Source organism: Heloderma suspectum, chromosome 3 (assembly GCF_057233095.1).
Source record: "Heloderma suspectum isolate Gila_16-S chromosome 3, 16-S_ref, whole genome shotgun sequence".
Classification (NCBI taxonomy): domain Eukaryota; kingdom Metazoa; phylum Chordata; class Lepidosauria; order Squamata; family Helodermatidae; genus Heloderma; species Heloderma suspectum.
Window position 1 is genome coordinate 64,566,508 of NC_139460.1, and position 25,358 is coordinate 64,591,865.

Sequence of the window (25,358 nt, forward strand, 5' to 3'; positions counted from 1 at the left end):
TGTTGCACTTGTGTCCTGCTTGTGGGCTTCCTTTGGGCAGCTGTGTGAACAGAAGCTGGACTAGATAGACCCTTGGTCTGATGCAACATGGCATGAACAGAATGCTGGACTAGATGGACCCTTGGTCTGTTCCAGCATGGCTCGTCTTATGTTCTTAGAGACTATGAATAGTCCATCAAAATAGGACTATGGGGCAGAAGTCCTGTGGTCCACTCAGCAGGATTAGTAAGAGGGCCCCCAAACACAGCAGGGCTGGCTTACCACGTCTAGATTTTAAAAATGACCTAAGGGTGCAATCCTAAGCATGTTTAGACAGAAAAGAAGTCCTACAACTCCCAGCATGTTGGGAGTTGTAGGACTTCTTTTCTGTCTAAACATGCATAGGATTGTGCTCTAACAGGACTACTGAGCAGGAAAGGGGGCCTTTTTCTTCCTGGCCCCTAAACTATGGAAAAGCCTCTCAAGAGAGCTTTGTCAGATTCCCTCCTTGCTTACTTTTTTACAGGCTCTTAAGGCTATTTTATTCATTTCTTTAGTTGAGGCTTTGTTATGTTTTTAGCCTTCTGCTCTTGATCTGGTTTTATGTCATTGTTTTGTAATCCTTTGGGGGGTATTACTGCTAAAACACCAAAGAGGCCTGTGGCACCATATTTTTAGGGTGGCATGGGGGGGGGGGTTATATTTTTGTTTTTATTGTAAGCTGCCTTGACTGTGATTTTTTTCATAGAAAGTCAGGGCATAAATGTCCAGAGAAATTAATAAATATGTTCTTCTGATGAAGGCATATCAAAGAATGAAGCCCCAGGCTCAGACAGATTGACAGCAGAGGGCATCTGCTTTGATTAATGAAGCTCTACTGCAGCCTTCCCCAACCTGGTGTCCCCCGGATCTGTTGGACTGCAACTCCCATCATGTTCAGCCACCATGACCAATGGGCTGCTGGCTGGAAATGATTGAAGTTTTTGTTCAATACACCTGGAGAACACCAGGTTAGGGAAGGCTCCTCTACTAAAATGCCTAATCCCAATATTTTGAGGATAAGAAAATTCTCTCTTGGAAAGAGGGCAAGATCTGAGTCGATTGCTATTTTCTAGTGGCATGTTAACTCTGTTAACAAAGTACGTGCTTGAGCATGGATCTATATGCATACCATGCCTACCAAAACAGTCTTATAGATCGTTTGGCATGGATAGTGAATGAATGTGTGAAACTGCTCTCAGTCACAGGGCATTTGTTGTTGTTGTTGTTCAGTTGTTCAGTCATGTCCGACTCTTTGTGACCCCATGGACCATAGCAAGCCAGGCCTTCCTGTCCGGTGCTCTCTCCCGGAGTGTGCTCAAGTCCATATTCATTGCATCGGTGATGCTAGCCATCCCATCCTTTGCCGTCCCCTTCTCCTTTTGCCTTCAATCTTTCCCAGCATCAGGGTCTTTTCCAGTGACTTTTCTCTTCGCATTAGGTGGCCAAAATATTTGAGCTTTAGCGTCAGTATCTGTCCTTCCAATGAGCACTCAGGGTTGATTTCCTTTAGGATTGACTGATTTGACCTCCTTGCAGTCCAGGGGACTCGTAAGAGTCTTCTCCAGCACCACAGTTTGAAAGCATCGATTCTTCGGCGCTCAGCCTTCCTTATAGTCCAGCTCTCACAGCCATACATTACTACTGGGAAAACCATAGCTTTGATTATACGGACCTTTTTTGGCAAGGTGATGTCTCTGCTTCTTACTATGCTGTCTAGGTTTGCCATAGCTTTCCTCCCAAGGAGCAAGTGTCTTTTAATTTCATGGCTACAGTCACCATCTGCAGTGATCTTGGAGCCCAATAAAATAAAATCTGTCACTGCTTCCATTTCTTCCCCTTCTATATGCCAGGAAGTGATGGGGCCAGATGCCATGATCTTCGTTTTTTTAATGTTGAGTTTCAAACCAGCTTTTGCACTCTCCACTTTCACCCTCAACAAGAGGCTCGTTAGATCCTCTTTGCTTTCTGACATTAGGGTGGTATCGTCTGTGTATCTAAGGTGGTTGATAATTCTCCCGGCAATCTTAATTCTGACCTGTGATTCATCCAACCCGGCGTTTCTCATGATGTACTCTGCATACAAATTCAATAAGCAGGGCGACAATATACAGCCTTGTCGTACTCCTTTCCCAGTTTGGACCAATCGGTTGTTCCATGTCCGGTTCTTACTGTTGCTTCTTGACCCTCATACAGGTTTCTCAGGAGACAGGTAAGGTGGTCTGGTACTCCCATCTCTTTAAGAATTTGCCAAAGTTTGTTGTGATCCACACAATCAAAGGCCTTAGCGTAGTCAATGAAGCAGAAATAGACCTTTTTCTGGAATTCTCTTGCTTTCTCCATGATCCAGCGAATGTTGGCGATTTGATTTCTAGTTCCTCTGCCTCTTCGAAACCCAGCTTGTACTTCTGGTAGTTCTTGGTTCACATACTGCTGAAGCCTAGCTTGTAGGATTTTGAGCATCACCTTGCTGGCATGTGAAATGAGCGCAATTGTACGGTAGTTTGAACACTCTTTGGCATTGCTCTTCTTTGGAATTGAAATGTAAACTGACCTTTTCCAGTCTTGTGGCCATTGTTGAGTGTTCCAAATTTGTTGGCATATTGAGCGCAGCACTTTAACAGCATCATCTTTTAGGATTTTAAATAGCTCAGCTGGAAGACTGTCATCTCCGCTAGCTTTGTTGTTACTAATGCTTCCTAAGGCCCACTTGACTTCACTCTCGAGGATGTCCAGCTCAAGTTCAGTGACCGCACTATCATGGCTATCAGGGACATTAATATCTTTCCTGTATAGTTCTTCTGTGTATTCTTTCCACCTCTTCTTAATCTCATCTGCTTCTGTTAGGTCCCTGCATTCTTTGTCCTTTATCATGCCCGTCTTTGCACAAAACGTTCCCTTGAGATCAACGATTTTCTTGAAGAGATCTCTAGCCTTTCCCATTCTATTGTTTTCTTTGATTTCTTTGCATTGTTCATTTAAGAAGGCCTTCTTGTCTCTCCTTGCTATTGTCTGGAACTCTGCATTCAGTTGGGTATATCTTCCCCTTTCTCCCTTGCTTTTTGCTTCCCTTCTTTCCTCAACTACTTGTAAAGCCTCATCAGACAGCCACTTTGCTTTCTTGCATTTCTTTTTCTTTGGGATGAATTTAGTTGCTGCCTCCTGAACAATGTTACGGACCTCCGTCCATAGTTCCTCAGGCACTCTGTCTATCAGGTCTAATCCCTGAAATCTATTCCTCACCTCCACTGTATATTCGTAAGGGATATGATTTAGGTCATACCTGAATGGTTTAGTGGTTTTCCCTACGTTCTTCAAGTTAAGCTGAAATTTTGCAGTAAGAAGCTCATGATCTGAGCCACTGTCAGCTCCAGGTCTTGTTTTTACTGACTGTATAGAGCTTCTCCATCTTTGGCTGCAAAGGACATAATCACCTGATTTCGATATTGACCATCTGGTGATGTCCATGTGTAGAGTCGCCTCTTGTGCTGTTGGAAAAGAGTGTTTGCTATGATCAGCGTGTTCTCTTGGCAAAACTCTATTAGCCTTTGTTCTGCTTCATTTTGTACACCAAGGCCATGCTTGCCTGTTATCCCGGTGATTTCTTGACTTCCTACTTTAGCATTCCAATCCCCTATGATGAGAAGGACATCTTTTTTTGGTGTTAGTTCTAGAAGGTGTTGTAGGTCTTCATAGAACCGATCAACCTCAGCTTCTTTGGCCTCAGTGGTTGGGGCATAGACTTGAAGTACTGTGATGTTGAATGGTTTGCCTTCGATTCGTACTGAGATCATTCTATCGTTTTGGGGATTGTACCCCAGTACTGTTTTTCCCACCCGTTTGTTGATTATGAGTGCTACTCCATTTCTTCTAAGGGATTCTTGCCCACAGTAGTAGATATAATGGTCACCTGAATTAAATTCGCCCATTCTTGTCCATTTTAGTTCGCTGATTCCCAAGGTGTCAATGTTCAATCTTGCCATCTCATGTTTGACCACCTCCAGCTTACCTTGATTCATTGATCTTACATTCCAGGTTCCTAAACAATATTGTTCTTTACAGCATCGGACTTTCTTTTCACCACCAGACACATCCGCAGCTGAGCGTCCTTTCAGCTTTGGCCCAGCCGCTTCACTCTTTCTGGCACTACTTGGAAATTCCCTCTGCTCTTCCCCAGTAGTATATTGGACACCTTCCGACCTGAGGGGCTCATCTTCCGGCGTCATCTCTTTTAGCCTTGTGATACATTCCATGGGGTTTTCTTGGCAAGAATACTGGAGTGGGTTGCCATTTCCTTCTCCAGTGGACCACATTTTGTCAGAACTCTCCACCATGACCTGTCCATCTTGGGTGGCCCTGCACGGCATAGCTTATGGCTTCACTGAGTTACGCAAGCCCCTTCACCACAACAAGGCAGTGATCCATGAAGGGGAGGGCATTTCTACACTAGCCTAAAATCCTGCATTTAAAACGGGGCTTTTTGCTTCCGTTTCAAATGCATGATCACCACTGACTCCTTTTACATGTGCTTCCTTCCCTCCCCGCCTTCTCCGGGAATCTGAGTCTTCCATCATTTGTCATTGATCTCACTCCCCTTCTTGCAGCTGTAAGTCTTTTTATGGAGGAAACAAGCGGAACACAATGGGGTAATTTGATAGCTCATTATCTGCGATCTATTTAAAAACGGAACAAAGGGCATTTAGTGCAGGAGATGCCCTGGAGGGACATGACCTTATGTAAAGAGTGCGCAAACGTCCATGAAGGAGCAACCTCAAGCACAGGTTAAAAGCTCCCCGTGTGAAGAAAGCCTCAGATATGGGGAGAAGGAGGGGGAAGGAGGTGGGGGTGGGGGGTGAAAGAAAGCATGTGAGAAAGGGAGTCGTCGTGATCCTGCATTTAAAACAGAAACAGAAAGCCCCGTTTTAAATGCAGGATTTTAGGCTGATGTAGAGATGCCCGCAGTGACCTTAGTCAGGAAAGTACAGGGTTGAGTCTCCAAGTTTCTGTATGCCCCCCAAAATCTACAAAGGATATCATTAGAGCTCAATCCTATACATGTTTAGACAGAACATGCTGGCTGAGGAATCCTGGGAGTTGCAGGACTTTTTTCTTATTTATTTATTTATCAATCAAATTTCTTAATCTGAAATTTTCTGTCTGAACATGCATAGGATTGTGCCTTTAATCACATTTTTTAAAGTGTGTGTGTTTGAAACCGTAAAATTAATGTAATTGTAGCTTTACAGACCACTGTAGCACAAGTCTGATGGGGCTTTATAGATATCACTTAAAATATTTTAAAATCTCATTTTTAAAGTTTTTCTTCTTGTTCCCTCTCTTTCTGTCTCTTCCCACCCTCGCTGAAGTTCTTATATGCAGCACAATGGGCATTTTCCATGAACCTTGAGGTTCTACTTCACTTGCAACATTGCATTTCCCATAGAACTGGATGTTTTCTACCTAGGAAAATGCAATTCTCCCCTACCCCTCCACCCCAGATCCTGGCCTGTAGTCAGGGTTGGGCTAGGGGAGGCCTGCCCCCCCCCATTTTCTCTGCTCCCCTATTTTTATTTTTATGTTTTACAAACAAATAAATATTTTAAAAGTTTACAATTTTGTCTTTAAAAGGCTTCCAAACCAGATGAACTGCCCACTTGTGTTTTGGCAGCTCCCACAGAACTTTTAGGCTGGCTACCGACCTGCCCAGATCCCAAGTGCATCTGTTACTGTTGTGATTGCATAACAGGTTCCTGTTTGATTACTTCTTCTGGTAACATTCCCTGGTGGTGGGAAAGGGTCAGCATGGATTATGAAATAGCTGCTTCTTCCTTTTTTGTAAATATGTTCTATATTCTACATTTTGGAGAATCAGGAAGTGCTAGTGAGTGCCACAAGAGGAACAGATACAGGTAGATCATTTTATTCCAGAGTTTCGGAAAGCACTAATAATAGGCCCGATCAAGCCAAAATTCAACACTTCTGAAGTCCTATAGATTTCAATGGGAGAGAATTAAACACCATTTAAAGGTCAAACTACACATGACACAAAAAATGCATCACTTGAACTTGTTTCTTTGATTTGTTTCTAGTTAATAGCTGCCCTGCAGGGATGGGGCATTTTTTGATGGACTTGTGGGAGGGAGGGGTTATCATCATCATCATTATCATCATGGCGATCACTCGTGACCGATCGTGATCAATCGTGAGTAAGATTGTCTTCCAAAGATAGAGTCTATATAGATAACTCTTTAAAAGGATTAGACAGATTCATAGAAGATAGGTCAATCAACACATTAATCTCTAGCAGTGAGTCTGCAGGTGGCTGCAAAGGCCGATTCTGGATCTACACAGCCTCCCACAGTGAGGACATAGGTTTCCAGGTGGAAGGCAGTCACAGTGAGGGTTTGTTTGACGTGCCTTCCGCTGAGTTCGTTTCTCCCTTTTGCTCTGTACTCGTGCTTCTTCAAAGTCCATAGCACCTTTAATATAGGCTGACCTCCAGTTGGAATGCTCATGAGTTAGAGCTTCCCAGTTCTCAGTCCTTATGTTACATTTTTTTAGATTAGCTTTAAGAACATCTTTAAATCTCTTTTGCTGTCCACCAATATTCCGTTTTCCATTCATAAGTTGGGAATAGAATAACTGCTTTGGAAGACGATAATCAGGCATTTGAACAACATGGCCGATCCAGCGAAGTTGATGTTGGAGAATCCTTGTTTCAGCACTGGTGGTCTTTGCTTCTTCCAGTACGCTCACGTTAGTTCATCTGTCTTCCCAAGTAATTTGCAGAATTTTTCGGAGGCAGCGTTGGTGGAATTTTTCGAGAATTTGGGAGTGGCGTTTATAAATGGTCCATGTTTCACAGGCGTACAGTAAGGCTGGTAGTACAATGGCTTTGTAAATAAGCATTTTGGTCTCCCTGTGAATGTCCCGATCCTCGAACATTCTACGCTTCATTCGGGAGAATGCTACAGTCGCAGAACTCAGGCGATGCTGAATTTCAGCGTCGATGTCAGCTTTTGTGGAGAGATGGCTGCCAAGATAAGAAAAGTGATCTACATTTTCCAGCATCATGCCGTTAAGCTGGATTGATGGTGCTACAGAGGGATTGGTTTGTGCTTGCTGGTAAAGCTAGGGTTGGACGAAAGTCACTTACCTGATCCCGAAGCTTGCTTCGCGGTGGGGAGGAGGCGCTCCGTCCCTCCCCAAAAAATTCTGGCCGGGGGGGGATGTGCCCCGTCCCTCCCCGCTGACATTCTGGCCGGGGGGGGGAGGCACCCCGTCCCTCCCCGCCGAAATTCTGGCCGGGGGGGAGGCGCCCCATCCCTCTGGCCGCAAAACCTCGTCTCCTGCCGGGACGCAAATGGCGGCGGCCGTAGCCACCGCCGTTTGCATCCCTGCAGTCAGCCGTGATAGGCTACATAAATGTTTACGTAGCCTATCACGGCTGTCTTTGGAAAAAAAAAAGCACCTACGCAAATGGCGGCACCCATGGGCGCCGCCATTTGCGTTCCTTATTTTGGCACGTGTAGTCTACGTAAACATTTACGTAGACTACGGCGAAAATAAGGGCAACGCTATTTGCGTTCCCCTTATTTTCACCGTAGTCTACGTATATGTTTACGTAGACTACACGTGCCAAAATAAGGAACGCAAATGGCGGCGCCCATGGGTGCTGCCATTTGCATACATGCTTTTTTTTTTTTTTCAAAGTCAGCCGTGATAGGCTACGTAAAGATTTACGTAGCCTATCACGGTGTTTTTTTAAAATCTAGCCGTAATAGGCTAAGTAAATCTTTACGTAGCCTATCACGTTTGTTTTTTTTGTTTTTTGTTTTACTTGGAAATGGCGGTGGCGGCAGCCGGTCAGAAGACCGGCCGCCGCCGCCGAACCGCCGTCGAACCGCCGCCGGAGCCGCGGCCGCCAGGGACATTCGAGCAATGTAAGTCCCGTCCCGGGGGGGTGGCGGGGGGTGGCAGACCATTTCTCCACCAATTTCGGGGGGCCGAATGCGCTGGCATTCGGCCTCCCCAAGATTCGTGGAGAAATTCTCTGACATCCCTAGGTAAAGCACTTTGGGTTTTTTGATGTTAAGCGAGAGGCCGAGCTTTTCATATGCTTATGCGAAGATGTTTAGGATAGTTTGGAGATTTTCCTCTGAATGTGCACAGATTACGTTATCATCAGCATATTGAAGTTCTATGACAGAGGATGTAATTACCTTACTTTTTGCTTTCAGCCTACTGAGATTAATTTTTTTTCCATCTGTTCGATATATGATTTCTACACCAGTGGGAAGTTTCCCTTCAACAAGGTATAGAATCATAGTGATGAAGATAGCAAATAAGGTTAGAGCAATGACGCATCCCTGTTTAACGCCTGATCCCACTTTGAATGGATCACTTTGAGGGCCATTGTTATCCAAGATTGTTGCCGTCATGTCATCATGGAGGAGCCGCAAGATGTTCACAAATTTATTAGGGCATCCGGTTTTCAGAAGGATGGTCCAGAGACCAGTATGATTTACAGTGTCGAAGGCCTTAGTCAGATCAATAAACACCATGTACAGGGGTTGGTTTTGCTCCCTGCATTTTTCTTGGAGCTGTTGTGTTGTTGTGAATTACTTCAGGCCCACCTTCTTTAAAGACTTCAGCAGGAATCCCATCAGGTCCACTAGCTTTATTATTTTTCATTTCGTTAATGGCTTTACTGACTTCCTCCAAACTAGGGGATACTGCAAGCTCATCTCTGGTTTGTTTTTGTGAGATTTTCAAGAAAACCTCATCAGCCACAATAGAGTTACGGTTAAGGACGTTGTGGTAATGTTCTTTCCAACGCAGTGCAATAGACTCTTTGTCCTTTAGAAGTTCGGCACCATCTATTGAGCGTAAGGGGTTTGTAACATGGTTTGTTGGTCCGTAAATGGCCTTTGTGGCATTAAAAAAGCCCCGTGCGTCATGGGCATCTGCAAAATGCTGGATTTCTTGATATTTCTTTATCCACCAGGTGTTCTTAAGTTCTCTAGTTCTTCTTTGGACCTCAGCCTTTGCACTGGTGTAGGTTTTTTTCTTAGCGGCACAGTTGATGTCTTTTTGCTATATTTGGAAAGCTTTCTTTTTCTTATCAATAATATGTTCAATCTCCCTATCATTCTCATCAAACCAGTCCTGATGTTTCTTAGTTTGGTATCCAATAGTTTGTTCACATGCTGCGATAATGGAAGTCTTCAGTTTATTCCAGTGTTCCTTGACATTTTCAGGGGTTTCCATAGGTAGATGTTTCTTGAGGGTTGTTTGAAAGCAGGCTCGCTTAATAGGGTCTTGGAGGGCTTGGGTGTTCATTTTACTCCTTGGTTTTCTTCCTTGGAGCCTACGTTGAAGGACAATCTTAATGGCCATTGTGGAACGAATTAATCGGTGGTCTGTCCAGCAGTCATCAGCACTCGTCATGGCTCTAGGGAGGAGTACATCGCAGCAATCTCTGGCACGGACAATTACATAATCTAGAAGATGCCAGTGCTTCGACTGGGGGTGCTTCCATGATGTTTTAAATTTATTTTTCTGACGAAAAAGTGTGTTGGTAATGACAAGATTATGCTCTGCACATTTAGTCAGAAGTAGAATTCCATTCTGGTTGCTGTTGCCGACTCCTTCTTTCCCAATGGTCCCTGGGAACAAATCAAAATCACGCCCAACTCTTGCATTAAAATCGCCCAGGAGGAGGATTTTATCCTCCTTAGGTATCTCTGATAAGATGGTGTCCAGTTGGGAGTAAAAATTTTCTTTGATGTCTTCATCAGCATCTAATGTTGGTGCATAGGCACTTAGAAAAGTTGCCTGCTGGTTTTTGGCGAGTTTTATTCGGAGGGTTGAGAGTCATTCATTAGTGCCAGTAGGAACTTCTGACAAGAGCTTCATAAGATCATTTTTAATAGCAAAGCCTACTCCATATATTCGTCGTTCTTGTTCAGGCAGTCTTTTCCAGAAGAAGGTGTAACCTCCTTTTTCTTCCTTCAATTGTCCCTCTCCTGCTCTTCAAGTTTCTTGGAGTGCTGCTATGTAAAAACGTCTCTGCTCCCTTGCAATGATGGCAGTCCTGCATTCAGGGTGTTCACTATCTATATTGTCCAGCAGTGTCCATATATTCCATGTTCCAAAGTTCATTTGTCTTTTGCGACCACTAAATGGTGACCCCACTGGACGCGGTAATCCAGTCAGGGAGAAGATGAGGCAGACTATGTTTAGGGCACCTTTTCTAGCCCCCTCCCCATACGGGGTGAGCAGAGTGGATCCTGAATAGGACTGCTCAGTCGTGGATACAGCTGCCAAACTACTCAACTGCCTCGGTCCTTGAGTCAGGACAACTGAATCTGTATCCACTGCCCATGTGCTGGTCCATGACTAGGGGCTTCCAGATTTCACAGTCCTGCCCCCGTTGCCATTCGCCGATCGCCATGGGACTTTTGGTTGGTTGGGTTTAGATTGGAAGACGCCTGTGCGTGAATTTGTTTTATGTGTAGAGATCAGTGCACAATGATGAAAACACAGTCTTCACAGAAAAGGCTGTAATCCAATGGCATGAATATCATGACAATTGGTGGTCCTTTATCTGCTGCAGCCTTCATCCACCTTCTCAGCCATTGTTATCTTCTGCCTGTTCTGCCGTTGAGGACTTTCTTGGATCGTTCTTTGTCTGGTTCCTCCCCCTTGACCTTGCCGCCATGGGTAACCCTGCTGGGAGTACATAACTCCCAACGGCTTTACTCACAGGGTTCATTGGAACACACAAGCTCACTCACCACAGCAAGGTGACAATCCAGCAGAGTAGGGGGAGGGGTTAACCCCCACTGCAATCCCAATGAAAATCCCTCTTGCCTTGAAGCTATACACCTAAGGGAGAAGCACTCCTTGGCACCAATAAGCACTTGCCTTCTGGGCTAATAGCAGTCACAGAGGAGCAATTTTAATTGGGACCACAACAGGGGAAGAAATGATTGAACTCCCTTAACTCGCATGCAATGGTCCCAATAAAAATTACCTCCTCTATGGCTGTGATTAAGTAGGGGGGTGGGGGAAATCAAAGTTGCTATTGTATCCAACATTAGTCTAGCTTAAATCCCATTTATTTCAATGAATGGGACTTAATGAATTAATTGAAATCAGTGGATTCAGTTTTCCATTCATTTCCATTCATTTCCAAGTAGGACTAACATTGAATACAACCCCAAGTAGGTGTCTTGAGTGCCATTTTTCTTGGTAGAAAAGCAGGGTACGAATCAAATAAGCATTTAGTATCATATTTAGTTTGGACCTCGGGGTCCCAATGAAACCAATGGGATATATGTTTAATTTTGGCTGGATAATACCTGTTACTCACATTCCAGTGCTTCATGTGATACAATTAAGGCTTTGTCCTGGACTGGCACAAACAAGAAAAGGTTAGAATGTTCACCCACATCTATTTCTCAATCTATGCTCAAGTGAAATCCTTTTAACACATGGGAAGGCTGAGTTCTCAAATGCCACAGCCATATTCTGTCCTCTAATGTTGGTTCGTATCTTTAGTGAAGGGTACAAGTAATAGATCATCTCTCTAAAGCTGGAACTCTTGCTTTTTCACTGAAGCTGGAGAAAGGTTTGTGCTTGTTAAAGAAAGGAGCAGCACACTTCACTTCACATGAGGTTCCATTTTGGGGCCCCTCTCAGAACTGGTTGACAACACGCAGCAGAATGAGGTGTTAGAATCCTGAGGTGGTTGAATGAGCTGAACCACTTCAGATGGCAGGTCAGGGAAAGAACGTTTTTGAATGGTCCCTGCTACCAAGCTAGTACAGGGTCACATGCACACACACACCCGCCCAAGGCTTTAATGCGGCCCCTCTGACACCCCACCAGCTGCATCTCTCCAGGCTCATTTACTGCTTCTGCTGCCACCTCCTCTGCCATAAACAGACCAGGCCTTGTTTCCTTTGCCTTGCTGACTTCTGCCTGAGAAGATGCTTTAGCAGAGGGCTCTGTGACTCCTGCCCTTTGAGTGAGGAAGCCAGAGCATCTTCTAGCAAATGCTCTCTGTCAGCCACTCATAAAGGGCTCTATGACTTCTGCCCTGTGAATGCTGGTGAGAGTGACAAGAGCAACCATTTTAAACAGTAAGTGAGAAACATTAACTTGCTGTTATCTGAGGAGATGGTGGTGGTGAACTGTTTGAGGGGGTGGGGTGGGGAATGAAAAAATGAAAGGGAAAAAAGTAGTGCTGTGTAGAAAATTTCTCCTACATTTTTACTGACCATTCTCATTCAATTTGATAGAAAAGAAATTCAGAGGAAAGAAAAGTTCAGAGAAACTCATGGGTTGGGTTCAGGTGAGAACATTTCAGGAAACTGGAGCATAGTACAGCACTACCACCTTTTTCCTGGAACTATACACAACATGCCCCCCTCACACCTGCATTGTGGTGGATGCAAAATGGGGGTCAGCCTGCCAACAGCTAATGCTGTTCCCACTTGCAGTGGCAACACAAAGCCCCCCAAGCCCCTTAGGAAAAAGAAAGAAAGAAAGAAAGAAAGAAAGAAAGAAAGAAAGAAAGAAGCTGTGCTACAACTCCTGTCTGTGACAAACTGTTGAGAATTTCTCCTCCCACTGGAGAAATTCGGTAAAATTGTCCCCCCAATTTCTCTGCCCACGAGTAAAGTGGAGACTGTCAAGAGACCATTTGCACACAGCTCTACAAAACAGTAAATCAGTTACGTGCTTTGCTTTTTTAACCTAAGGGGGCAGGGAGCGTGGATTGGGGTTTACTCTGTGGCTAATGGGGATTACCCTGTGGTGTTTCAGAGGAGGTTTAAAAAATGAAGGAAAAATAAGGAAGGAAATAAATTGAATAATTTTGCATTGCTGGATCAGTCTGTCACAATGTGCTTGTGTGTCCCTATGTGTATGTTGTGTATGCGCATGCACATACATGGTGTGTGCATGTGCCCCCCCCAGCATCACATGCTCAAGGCCAAAAATGTTGTGCATCCCTGCTGTAGTGCTAATGTAACCCCTTTCCTCTGCAGCCCTGGCTCCATTCTGCTGAAGGACAGGCTGCTGTCAGTCCAGAAGAGCTAGCCCAGAAAATAGCACTTTTTGAACCAAATACACAGGAGCACAATGCACAGAACTTCAGGGATTTTGGTCTTAAGTTGCAGACTGCCTTCATAAGCTACTCGGAGGAGGGAGTAACAGAAACAAGCCAGAGCTTTTCCAGAAAAAAACAGCTGCTATTGATAAAAGAAAAATTGCAAGGTAGATTACTGAAGTCTTGCCCCAGAAGCGGGGAAGGGGAAAAGTGAGAGAGATGGCTAGAGAGTGATGAGGCAGTGAACAAATCAAGAGTGGCTGTACAGTGGTATTTCAGTGTAGGGGAGAAAAAGGAGGGGAAACTAGTGGAAAGAGAAAGAGGGAGAGAAATAAGAGGAATGGAGGAAGAGTGAGAGACTGCAATTTTATACCTGTTATCCTCCCTTTAGTATATGTCTGAAACATGTCAACGAGAATGGCAGCAAAGGTCCTCTGTGCCTGGGTACATCCAAAAGAAGGCAGAAAGATCATGGGAAGGCTTCACTGGGCAAGGTCACTGGAAGAGGAAGTGTAGAGACGGGCACTCAAAGCTAGGAGTTCCAAGAATCTGCCAGACTGTGCCTGCCACAGAGCTGGCCCTACCATTAGGCAGAGTGAGGCAGCTGCCTCAGGCAGCAGATGCTGTGGGGTGGAGCAGTGGCAGCAGCCCTCTATTTCCCCTGTGCTCCCTAAGCTAGCCTACCCTGTGTGCTGTGAGCTATTCTGTTGCCCTCCAGTGTGGGGAGGATGCTGTCCTATTGTCAGTGTTGACAGTCCAATTCTGTACATGGAATGGGGAAGGGTCCTTCACCTCAGGCAGCCAAATGTCTTGGGCCAGCCCCTGGCCTGCCAGCAGGGTTGCTCTCTTGAAATGGCATAGTTCACTACAGCACCTCAGGCTTCTGCCATCACAAACTGTTGCATCTCTCAGCCCCACAGAAACATTAAAAGCTATTGAAGGATGAACCAAGGCACTACACTCCCTCACACGGAGAAAATCCAAATGCAACAGTCCTGTCATGCCTTTCTCAAGACCAACAGAAGCGTTGCTGGGCAGCAAGCAAACATTTAAAGTTTCCTCAGAGCTCTTTGGGCTGGATGTGAAGTGAACCAACAAAAATGTGGGGAAGGAGAGAGGATGTTGGTGGGCGTAATGGAAAAAAAGGGCCCATCTGCAGATTGTAACAGTCTTTAAATGGAATGAAGGAGGGGCTTTGCAGACTTAGTAAGATTAGACCATGTCTGATGTGGGTTACAGCAAGGCATGCTGGGTGGAGGAGAAATGGATACTGTCCTTTTGAAAATATAATGCTCATCAATATAAAAGCTAGCAGGTGAACTCAAAAACTTGCTTAGTACCATTAGACATTTCAGTTGGTCCTAATAAAGCCATTTACAGTAACATCCTGCATTACAGTAACATCTTACAGTAATCTCTGTGATTTTTGCCAGACAAGAAAGATAGACAAAATAAAACATAAACATTTCATAGATGTTAAGGCCCCACCACCACCACCACTTTAACTAGTTGGGGAAGCAGGGCTGCCCTTTTACTGATGAAATTATTTTTGCAGAGAAGGATATACTGCTCAAAGGATGAATGCCAGAGCGTGCCTGTCAGTCCTCTTCTCCAGCCCCCTCAGCCCCATCCCTTTGGGCTCTGAGAGCAGGACTCTCCCCTTGTGATTTCTTTTGTAGCTGCAAAGACGAAGGGAACTTTTGCAGGAAATCATGGAGGGGAGGAGGGGATAACCCACAGCCATCCTGCTCATCAGCTTATTATGTCAGCTGGAGGGAAAGGAAAGAGAATGTTACAAGTGAGACCTGCAACAAAACGTTGTGTGCTCCTATTCTCTATTCCTGTCAGCCAGCCATGTCCTCCTTGAGGATACTCCATTCCGTTCCATTTCAATTGGGTTTTTCAGGCCCCACCTTCCCTGCCCCAACAGTCAGCATTCTATGGCCAGTGAGCATGCTAAACCCTCACTGGGCTGTTCTGGAGAGGTACCCCCCCTGCCCCGGTACAGTTTTCTCCTAAGGATATTTTGTGCTTCTGGAAAACTTGGGGTAAGGGGTTCTCACAAGCCTACTGATACCTCCCCTTGTGTGTGGATGGTGCTGTTTTGGCTATACGGGCAACAGCAGTCATGGCTGAACACTAGAAATGTTGCAGAGTGCAGTGCTTCCTGTCTGCAGTTCAAGATAATGCATTTAATTTCCCTTCCCTTTGGTCTTCCGTTCCCCCTTCCCCAACAGTTCACTCAGCATTCCATGCACACTGAACATGCTCTGTCCTCATCAGGCTGTTTTGACAATTCCCCCCAACCTCGGATTTTTTTCTAGAGATTTTTTGTATTTCTGTAAATTTGACGTCTCCCTCAAGCCTACTCATACCTGTCTCTTGTGCATGGACAGTGTCATTTTGGCTTCAGAAGAACCCACACTCAAGGAACTGAGATTAGTATTAATACACAGAGGACATTCTCTGGAATGTCCAGAGGACATTCTCTGGAGTTTTCCAACTCTCTGGAAAAGACCCTGATGCTGGGAAAGACTGAAGGCAAAAGGAGAAGGGGACGGCAGAGGATGAGATGGCTGGATAGCATCACCGATGCGGTGAATATGGACTTGAGCACACTCCGGGAGAGAGTGCAGGACAGGAAGGCCTGGCGTGCTATGGTCCATGCATGGGGTCACGAAGAGTCGGACACGACTGAACGACTGAACAACAACAGAGGACATTATAGAGGTCAACACTGTCAGAAACCCTTTGGATAATTTGATTCTGTTTACTACTAAGATTTAGATTGAACTTTTAACTGTAATGCTGCTGTTCATGGTTGTCTTTTACTACTGTGCTTTTTTCTTTTGGAAATGGTTTTTATTGTTATTTTATTTTTTTATTTTTTTTTGTAGGGGTTTCATTTATTAATAGTTGCTTATGTAATCAGTTAGCTTGATTTTTATTATTATTTAAAGAAGAACCTAGAAAAATAAACATCGATTTGAGTAGCTTCCTTACTGGCAATGGCATTTTCCAAGAGTTCATACAAGTACTGCCATGAAGACTCAGTTCCCCAGAATGATGTATAATTTTCTGAATAGTTTCTATTTTCCATAATTTGATTTTTAAGGGTTAAACAAACCTCTTTAAAGTGTGCCTGATGTTTTAGCATCTTCCTCTTTTGCTGGGCCAGTGTTCTTACTTCCCTTTTCAGGCTAAAATAATATTAACTTAGAAAATAAAGTCTTATCCTGCAAATTTGCAACCTTTCCTTTGAATGTTTAGGGCAATTATTCCAGAGGTTCTAATGAGCTTCAGTGCCTCTACTTTGAAACTGCATCCTTTAGACTGCAACAACATGCACTCTGATTGTCCCTGTTTAACAGGGATAATCCCTTGTACAGCCGTCCTCAACCAGATGCTCTCCAAATGTGTTGTACTACAACTCTCATCATGCCCGCCCATGCTGTTGTAGTACAACACATCTAGAGGGTGCCACGTTGGCATATGTGTCCTAGTATTTGATTACCCCTGTCCCTGATAAAATACTGCCCTATTTTGTTCCAATTTTGCCTCCTAAGCTGTTGCTATGGTGCCTTTTAACAAAATCTGGCGCCAACAGAAACTTTCCTTCTGATGCAAATAGCATCTATTTTGTGCTATTTTGTTGAGACTACATGGCAGTGAAAGGCTAAACTGTTGCCTCCCCACCCTCCACAGTCCTAATGCTCCTTGGAGTCCTGCAGCTGCTATTACACTTAAAAAAGAAAAGAAAAAAAAGATGCATATCAATGTCATGCCAAGTTTGTAAAGTTCTCTATTTAGGTAGGCAAAATCAGATGCACAAATGCAGGATGACGCCTGGCTTGACAGAGTGCATGCAAAAAGAATCTAGGAGTTTTAATAGACCACAAACTAAAAATAAGTCAATAGTGCAATGGGGCAATTAAAAGAGCTAATAAAATTTTAGGCTGCATAGTGTCCAGACTGCAAAATATTTTTCCCAGATCACAAGAAGTAATGGAACCATTCCATTCTGCTTTGTTCAGACCTCTCCTGGCATACTGTGTCCAGTTCTGGGCACCACAGTATAAAAAGGATATTGACAACCTGGAACATGTCCAGAGGAGAGTGACAAAGATGGTGAGAGGCCTGAAGACCAAGTCCTGTGAGGAGAAGTTGAAGCAGTTGGGCATGTATAGAAGAGATAATTAAGAGGTAATATGATAGCTATCTTCAAATAACTGAAGGGCTGCCACGTAGATGATGAAGCAATTTTGTTTTCTGTTGCACCAGGGGTTAGACCCAAACCACTGAGTTCAAATTACAAGAACGGGGATTTTGACTGAATGCTCTGTACTCCAACTGAGGGAACTGCTGGGGAATCAGGCGGAATAGCCAGGGGCTGCTGACACTATCCAGAGCATCTGTTGCCTGAGGCAGCTGCTTCACTCTGCCTAATGGTATGGCTGGCCCTGCGTAGGGGCTCCATGCAGTCGGGATGCCCACACAATCTGGGGAGCTGACCACATGGAACCCCTATGTATGAGCAGCTGCTCACACACAGAGCGGTTCCTCCTCAGACATCGGCTCTCAGCCAGCTTCATGACTTTGGGATCAGGGCTAGTGGCATGGCCCCGCTCCTTACTCCATATGTGGAGCCCCTTCATGTGTGTAATGTGTAAAGGGAGCAATTGAGTGTACAGATCTTACAACCTCTTGGGAGATTTGTGAGAGCCAATCAGAAGCAGTGATAGAACAGAACGAGCACAATTTACTTACCCTATGTGAGATAGGCTTCTGGTCTCCATAGTGACTTGTTTGTTTGCTTATTAGATATATATCCTACCTTTCCCCTGAACATACAGGGGGGAAATAATGAAGTCATAATTAAAACATATCAATTAAAATGCATCCAATTAATAACACATTGAATAAAACTCAAATAAAAATAAAACACAAATAAAGCACTTCAGTAAGGAAGAACAGCACCCATGAGATTAAAAACCCAACTCGGAAGCAAATCAGCATACATGCACAAAGCCCACCTAAATAAAAATGTGTTGGCTGGCAGAAGGAAAACAGAAATGGAATGGAACTAGCCCAGCCTCCATTGGCAGAGGGTTCCAAAGTCTGAGAACAGACACCGAGAAGGCCCTCTCACATGTTCCTGTCTAATGTGCTTTTGACAGCGGTGGGACAGAGAGAATGACCTCTTCCGAGAATCTTAAAACCTGGGCATCAAAGACAGCTCTATATTTGGGTTGGTGGGGCAGTAATCCCCTCACCCACTTGTGGCAGAGAGATCTCCCCACAACCAGGTACATTTGTTCCAATGCACAGCATGGAACTTCGGAATGCCATGCATGATCTTCTCCTGTTCTCCTCCAGCAGTCTCAGTGGAATAGCGAGCATCTGCCCTGCCTCTCCCCACCAGTCCCAATGGCCACTGGTTGCCACTACTGGGCTGGCTCATATGGGAGGGTGATTGTTCAAATAGCCTTGTCTCAAACTGTGTAGGGCTTTATAAGTCATAACCAGCACTTTCAATTGTGCCTGGAAATGAACTGGGAGCCAGTGAAGCTCTTGAAACAAGGGAGTTGCATGTTCCCTGTAACTGGCCAAGGTCATAGAAGAATTGACACTAGATTCCAGCAACAGTGAACAGCATCTAAAGAGCATTTTTCACTTCATATAATTAATATAAATATATGCCATCCTGCCACATATGGCTATAAATATAAATCAAGCAGTTAGGAGCTTAAAGATGGTGAGCAAAGGGAATTAATAAAGAAAGCCAACTAATTCCCTAATTTTCCAAAACAGAAAAGACCTTTCTTCTACATTTTCAAAATGCATACAGGATCAGGGTGGGTGGGGTGGGTCCCATGTTTCCAGTCTCAACCAGGCTTAGAAAAACTATACTCGGGCTCTACCTAGCCCCTTCTTCCCAGATTGGAAAGTGAAATGATGAAAAGATTTGTCAGTACAGAGGAGAACAAACAAAAAGGCACCACCCTGCTATAAAAGCTAGCATATCACTTGGGGGTTCCCAGTAAAAAAAAGGTCAAGTGAACTGTATTGAATCGGCTAAATGCATAAAACTGCACTGGGGGAGGGGAGTAAGAGAGATAGAATCATGAAGGCAGTGTTGTCTCCCTTCAGTATATTTTTTGATTGTAAGCCGTCTTGGAGTAGGGACTTTTCATTCTTTGTAAAGTGTAATTTACATAGGTAGTCCTAAATACATACATACACACACACAATAATGGCCCCAAAGAAGCCCATCCTGCCAAAAAAAACCCCCACCCTTTACAATGGAATGGCCTGAATTAATAATTTGTGGCAACCCAGGGCTAATCCCTTTTGGCAAATGGTAGTTTAGGGACCATTGGCAAGAACTCTTATTCATGACAAGGAAGCTTACCTTGAAAGAAATAATTATAGTAAACAGTAAGATTAGTCAGTTGGATTTGTAATATGAGAGAAATGAAAGTCCAATGGGGCTATGTTTAGTAAGCCAATCCTACATTTAGTAACCCATATTTTCGTTTAGTTAGACACTTCCTTAAGGATCTTGCTGCTTATCAGTATGCCACCATAAATTATCAACCTAGCCTGCCTCTCTGCTTCTCAAGTGAAATGGAAAGTGCCATGCTGGGAACGGGGATAAAAGTTATAATTTTTCAGACATCGGAAAAGGGAAGTTGTGGGGGTGGTGACGTTTGGCTTGTCTTCAAGTCATGTAACTTATCATCTCTCTGTGCAATCACAGGTTAAGAATGAGCTTCTCAGAGCTTTGTGGTGCGTGGGCCGTAGCCAGATAAGGATTAGCATACTGTGAGCTGAAGGAAAAGGCATCGATTTGGAATGCAAGTCATTAATCTCAGGGTTCTGCTTACCGTAAGTTGATTGTAAAGGACCTTCTTGTTTCCTTTCTTCATTTGCTAGCTATCGCTACAAACTGACTATATCACTTGTGTCTTTTGATATTGGCATATATGGGAATTTCATTCATCTCCTTCTGAAGATTTGGTCCTGTCTTTTTGTCTTAAGAGAAGGTTGATATGGCAAGAAATAACAGGGCAGGGCTGAGTGGGGGGCACTCCATACAGCCCAAGTAAATGCTGAAAGAGGAACCTAGCATTTATGCCTGCTTTTTCTTTCCTTTTTGCCTTTGCCCACACTATTAAGGACATTTTAATATACTGGAGATCTTTACACTGGAAAGGGCATCTGTAGATCTTCTGATTCAACCACTTGCCATCAGGCAGGAATGCTTGAAAGCCTCTGGGATAGGTGAGTCTACACCAGCTCTTGGCCATCCTGGCTCGGCATGATGGGAGCTGTAGTCCAACATATCTGGAGGGCACTGGCTTGGGAATAGCTGTTCTATGGCATCTTCCATTAGCTTGTTCCATTTATAAACATAGAACTCTAAAGTTACCCTGACCAATATTTTAATGAAAGCTACCGTAATATTTTATTCTCAGTGGATGCAGCAAACAGTGGTTCTTCCTTTCCTTTCTAAGACATCCTTGTACATGTTTGGAAACTATTGGCATGTCACCTTTCGTTATCTTCCTTTAGTTCTTTCAACTTTTCTTCAACTGGCTTTCATTTTAGATTATTTATCATCCCTGTAGCCACTCTTTGTAAGTTGTGGACCACCCAGAGAGCTTTGGCTATTGGGCAGTATAGAAAGGTAATAAATGAAACTCCTTCTAGGGTGGAGGGCTCCTAACATGACCAATCAGAAGGCATTATGCAGCTGCTCTGCCTTTTTCTACTAAATGGATTTTCTGTGGTAAGAAAAAAGACAACAAAGTGATGGGAAAACTCAAGAAGTTATGAGTGGAAGATGATGACATCTGGACCGCCTTATAAAACTCCATGAATGAGGCAGGGTGATGGTATGATCGAAGCTTTTTCTGGAAACACCCGTAGTCTGTCGAGAATCTCCCTTGGAAGTATGGCAACTGAAAACAGCTCTCCATCTACAGTCTTACCTGTTTCCTTAGCACTGTTACTAGAATCTTGAACCCAAAGCTCCTATTATAACATAACTTGTGTCACACACAGCATCACACTCTTGTCTCATGCATATTTTTTAATCAGCTATTACTACCTAAATTCTTCTTGGAATTTTAGGCAATGATCTCCCATCTTGTATTATGTGGAAAACTGTTATTTTATTTTTTCATCTCTATCTGCAACACTTCTACTGCTTCCTTTGCCAGGTTTCATATTACAAGTATCATTCTGGTTGTTCTCTTTATTTAGATCACTTTGACTTTTTCAGCCTTTGCTCCTTGAGACTGCTTCACATAACATGTTTTTTACATGTCAAAACATAATATATATTTGTAATAAACACATGCATTATAGAGGTACATGTGCCAGGATTGGCTTTAGCTTTCAGTTGTGCAAACCTATTGTGGCAAATACATATTTGTCATCACATAATACATGAACCAGTCCTATGTTTTGTATCATTACTCAAGATCAGCTTGCCCCGAAGTACATTTAAATGCCCACTTATAGCTCACCACCTTGTTCTAGCCTTGAAAAACTGATCTCTCTCCTCTTCCTTTTCCCTCCACACCCCTTCCCCTGTGTGTCTTGTCTTTTTTGTTTGTAAACCTGATAGCAGGGCCTGTGTCTCTCTTTGACTGATGTGCGCCTATTTGGGAGACAATTACTGTTTGAAAAGTGGGATTTAAAAATGCAGTAAATAAATAAATGATTGTCAATTTGATAGATGTGTTTTTCACCTTTTTATTTAAGAAATTGATGAAACTGCTGAATAAGATGTACTCTGGAAACCATATTAGATACTTCCTTTCAGTTAATTATATGTTGATACATTAATTATTGCCCGTAAAGAACAGTTGCGTATTTCCCTGATTCTAGACCCTTCAAGCGCATGTTTCACTAGTGTTTGTAATTCATGTTCATGGGCAACTGGATGCAAATACTCATGCCCTGAGAATCATATAAACAAATAAATATGGGTAGTGAGGGAGTTGGGGAACAGGATTGCCAAAATTGTCTATACGTTCAGCTAAATGTGTACAGAAATCTTACTTCGCTTTGTAACTTCTTCCTGTTTCACTATTTCCATCAAGGTAGACTTGAAGAAATGACACACGCCCAGAAGGTGAAACTGATGTTCTCTAGACCTAGTCTCAAGGGGTTTCTCTGGCTTGGCCTCTTTGTGCTTCAGTCTGGTAGTTCAGGTAAGCCCGATAATTCAGTGTGCATTTTCATAATATAAAAGCATTTCTTGGCCTCCCTTACTTATTCTGAAGAAAAGCTGATGTAAAAAAAAAAGTGGCTAATGCCACAATCTTCTGCAGTGAACTCAGTGGGATGTACTTCCAGATAAACACACAATAGCACCCAGTTGCACAATCAGGGAGCCCCTGTTTGAATCTCACCTTTGCCATGAAAGAGAGCCAGTGTGGTGTATCGGCTAGAGTGTTGGACTGGGAGTCGGGAGATCTGGGTTCTAGTCCCCACTCGGCCATGGAAGCTCACTGGGTGACTTTGGGCCAGTCACAGACACTCAGCCTAACCCACCTCACAGGGTTGTTGTTGTGAGGATAAAATGGAGGAGGAGGAGGACTATGTATGCCACCTTGGGTTCTTTAAGGAGGAAAAAAGGCGGGATATAAATGTAATAAATATATAATAAATGAGTGACTAGTGGCATTAAACAAGCCATTCTTCCTGAGCATTCTAATTGCAATATGGAGATGGAATGGGCCGGACAGCATCTGCCCAAGAGTTCTTAAAGAACTCAAATGTGAAATGGCTGATCTTCTAGCTTGTCAGCCTCTGTACCAGAGGACTGGGAAAGTAGCCAATGTAATGCTGATTAAAAAAAAAAAAAGTGGGGGGGGATCCAGGAAATTACAGGCCAGTTAGCTTAACATTTTTTCAGGTAAATTGGTGGGGAAGCATGATTACACATAACATTATCAAGCATACAGAAGATCTAGTCTTGGTGTAGAAGAATCAGCGTGGCTTCTACAGAGGGAAGTCCCACCTCACCAACATCTTGGAGTTTTTTTAGAGTCAACAAACATGTGGATGACATAATCTGGTAGACAGTATATACTTGGACTCCAATACACTTTTGACAAAGCCCTTCAGTAAAGGCTTCTGCTTCTGAGTAGACTTGGCAGTCATGGGATAACATGGTAGGTCTTCTTACGTATTAGTAACTGATTAAAAAAGAAAACAGTAGAAGTAAACGGACAGTTTTCACAATGGAGAGAAGAAAGAAGTTTCTGTATTGGGACCATGCTTTTTAGCATGTTCATAAATGTTCTGGAGCCAAGGTTGATCAATGAAGTGGCCACATTTGCAGATGACAACAAATTATTCAAAATAATTTGCTGCCTGCAAACAGATTGAAAAGAGCTAGAAAAACACACCATTATCTCCAAATTTGGCAAATGGACAACAAAATGGCTCAATCTAAGGGCATTTCTACACCAGCCTAAAATTCTGCATTTAAAACAGGGCTTTCTGCTTCCCTTTTAAATGCAGGATCACCACTGACTTCCTTTACAGACGCTTCCTCCCTCCCCCACTTCTCCCTGTATCTGAGTCTTCCATTCTCTTTCATTGATCTCGCTCCTCTTCTTGGTGCTTTAAGTCTTTTCACGGAGGAAATTGAAGCGGAACACAACTGGTAATTTGATAGCTCATTATCTGCGATCTATTTAGAAATGTGGGAGGGTCACAACAGGGTCATGGCCATCATGTAAGGAGCCAGCAGACTTCCGTGAAGGAGCAATCTCAATCACAGGATAAAAGCCTGGTGTGAAGGAGCCCTAAGTGTACAGTAACATACATTGGGAATTTTCAAAGATGAAAATTCTTTGCTAGGGATGAATAGGAAAGAGAGTGAAAATAACACTGCCAGTGCGATAATGCCTTATACGAATCAATGGTGCAGCTGCATTTGGAATATTGTGTACCGTTCCCGCTGCCTAATCTCAAAAAGGATGTCATAGAGCTGGAAGAGGTTCAGAAAAGGATAGCCCACATGATCAAGAGGTTTGCTTACTTCTGTACAAGGAAAAGTTTAAAACTTTGGGAACTTTTAGTTTAGAAAAAAAGTGAGTAAGAGGAGACTTGATAAAGGTGTATGAAATTGTGCAGGGTGTGGAGTAAGTGGAAAGAGAGTTTTTCTCCCTTTCTTGTGACACTAGAAATAAGGGTCATTGATAGACCATAGGTTCAAGAGAGACAAAGAATGTGCATCTTCACATGACAAATATAGCTTTTTATTATTGAAGTAGAAATATTAATACATTTCTATATCATGAATACTCATACGATGCATAATTTATGGAATTTGCTGCGACAGGATGTTGTGATGAATGCTAGTTTAGGAGGCTGTCCCAGGAGGCTGTTCCAAGTAGTCTGGAGCCTGGTCGGTCCAGTGGCTCCGGAACCGCTGGAGCATTCTAAGGCCTCCTGTGAGGCCTTGGCAAGGCACTTTGCGGATGAAATTGATCGGATTAGGGGTGTTATTCCATGCGCTGTGGATACAGTTAGTGAGCAAGAGGCGGTCTGTGGCAAACCAGTTTTGTGAGATAGGTTCCAGCGTCTTCCTTCTGATGAAGTGGACAAGGTGCTTTCATCTGTAAGGCTGACCACCTGCTTACTTGATCCTTGCCCATCTTGGCTCATTATGGGCTGCAGAGAGATATTGGGTGAGGGGATCAAGGTGGTGGTGAACGCCTCCCTTGAGGAGGTAGTGATGCTATCAGCCCTCAAGGAGGCAGTGATAAGACCACTCTTAAAGAAGCCCTCCTTGGATCCTTCTGAACAACTTTCGCCCAGTCTTGAATCTGCCATTTTTGGGCAAGGTGATTGAGCAGGTGGTGGCGATAAAGTTGAAGGCACACTTGGAAGAAGCCGATTATCTAGATCCATTTAAGTTGGGCTTCAGGCCTGGGCATGGGACAGAAAAGGCCTTGGTCGCCTTGGTGGATGATATGAGAAGGGCTCTGGATAGGGGAGAATGTTCCTTGTTCTCCTTGACCTCTCAGCAGCTTTCGATACCATTGACCATGGTATCCTCCTGGACCGCCTGGAGGGGTTGGGCATTGGAGACACCGTATTGTGGTGGTTCCGGTCTTTCCTCTCCGGCAGGTACCAGGGGGTAGCACTGGGAGAGGAGGTTTCAGACCCGTGGCTGCTCACTTGTGGGGTG

The 25,358-nt window shown here is 43.8% G+C and overlaps 1 protein-coding gene across 4 annotated transcripts in view; it reads left to right on the forward strand.

The window, feature by feature from the left end:
- Positions 1 to 19,832: 19,832 nt before the first annotated feature.
- LOC146349768 (T-lymphocyte activation antigen CD86-like) overlaps positions 19,833 to 25,358 on the forward strand; it is a 43,538-nt gene continuing 38,012 nt past the window's right edge. The window contains exons 1-2 of one of the 4 annotated variants that reach the window (XM_084843467.1): positions 19,833 to 20,026; positions 22,252 to 22,362. In XM_084843467.1, coding sequence (XP_084699593.1) covers positions 22,266 to 22,362 — 97 coding nt within the window. In that variant the 5' untranslated portion in view covers positions 19,833 to 20,026; positions 22,252 to 22,265. The other 3 variants (XM_084843470.1, XM_084843468.1, XM_084843469.1) reach the window with 3 other exon arrangements.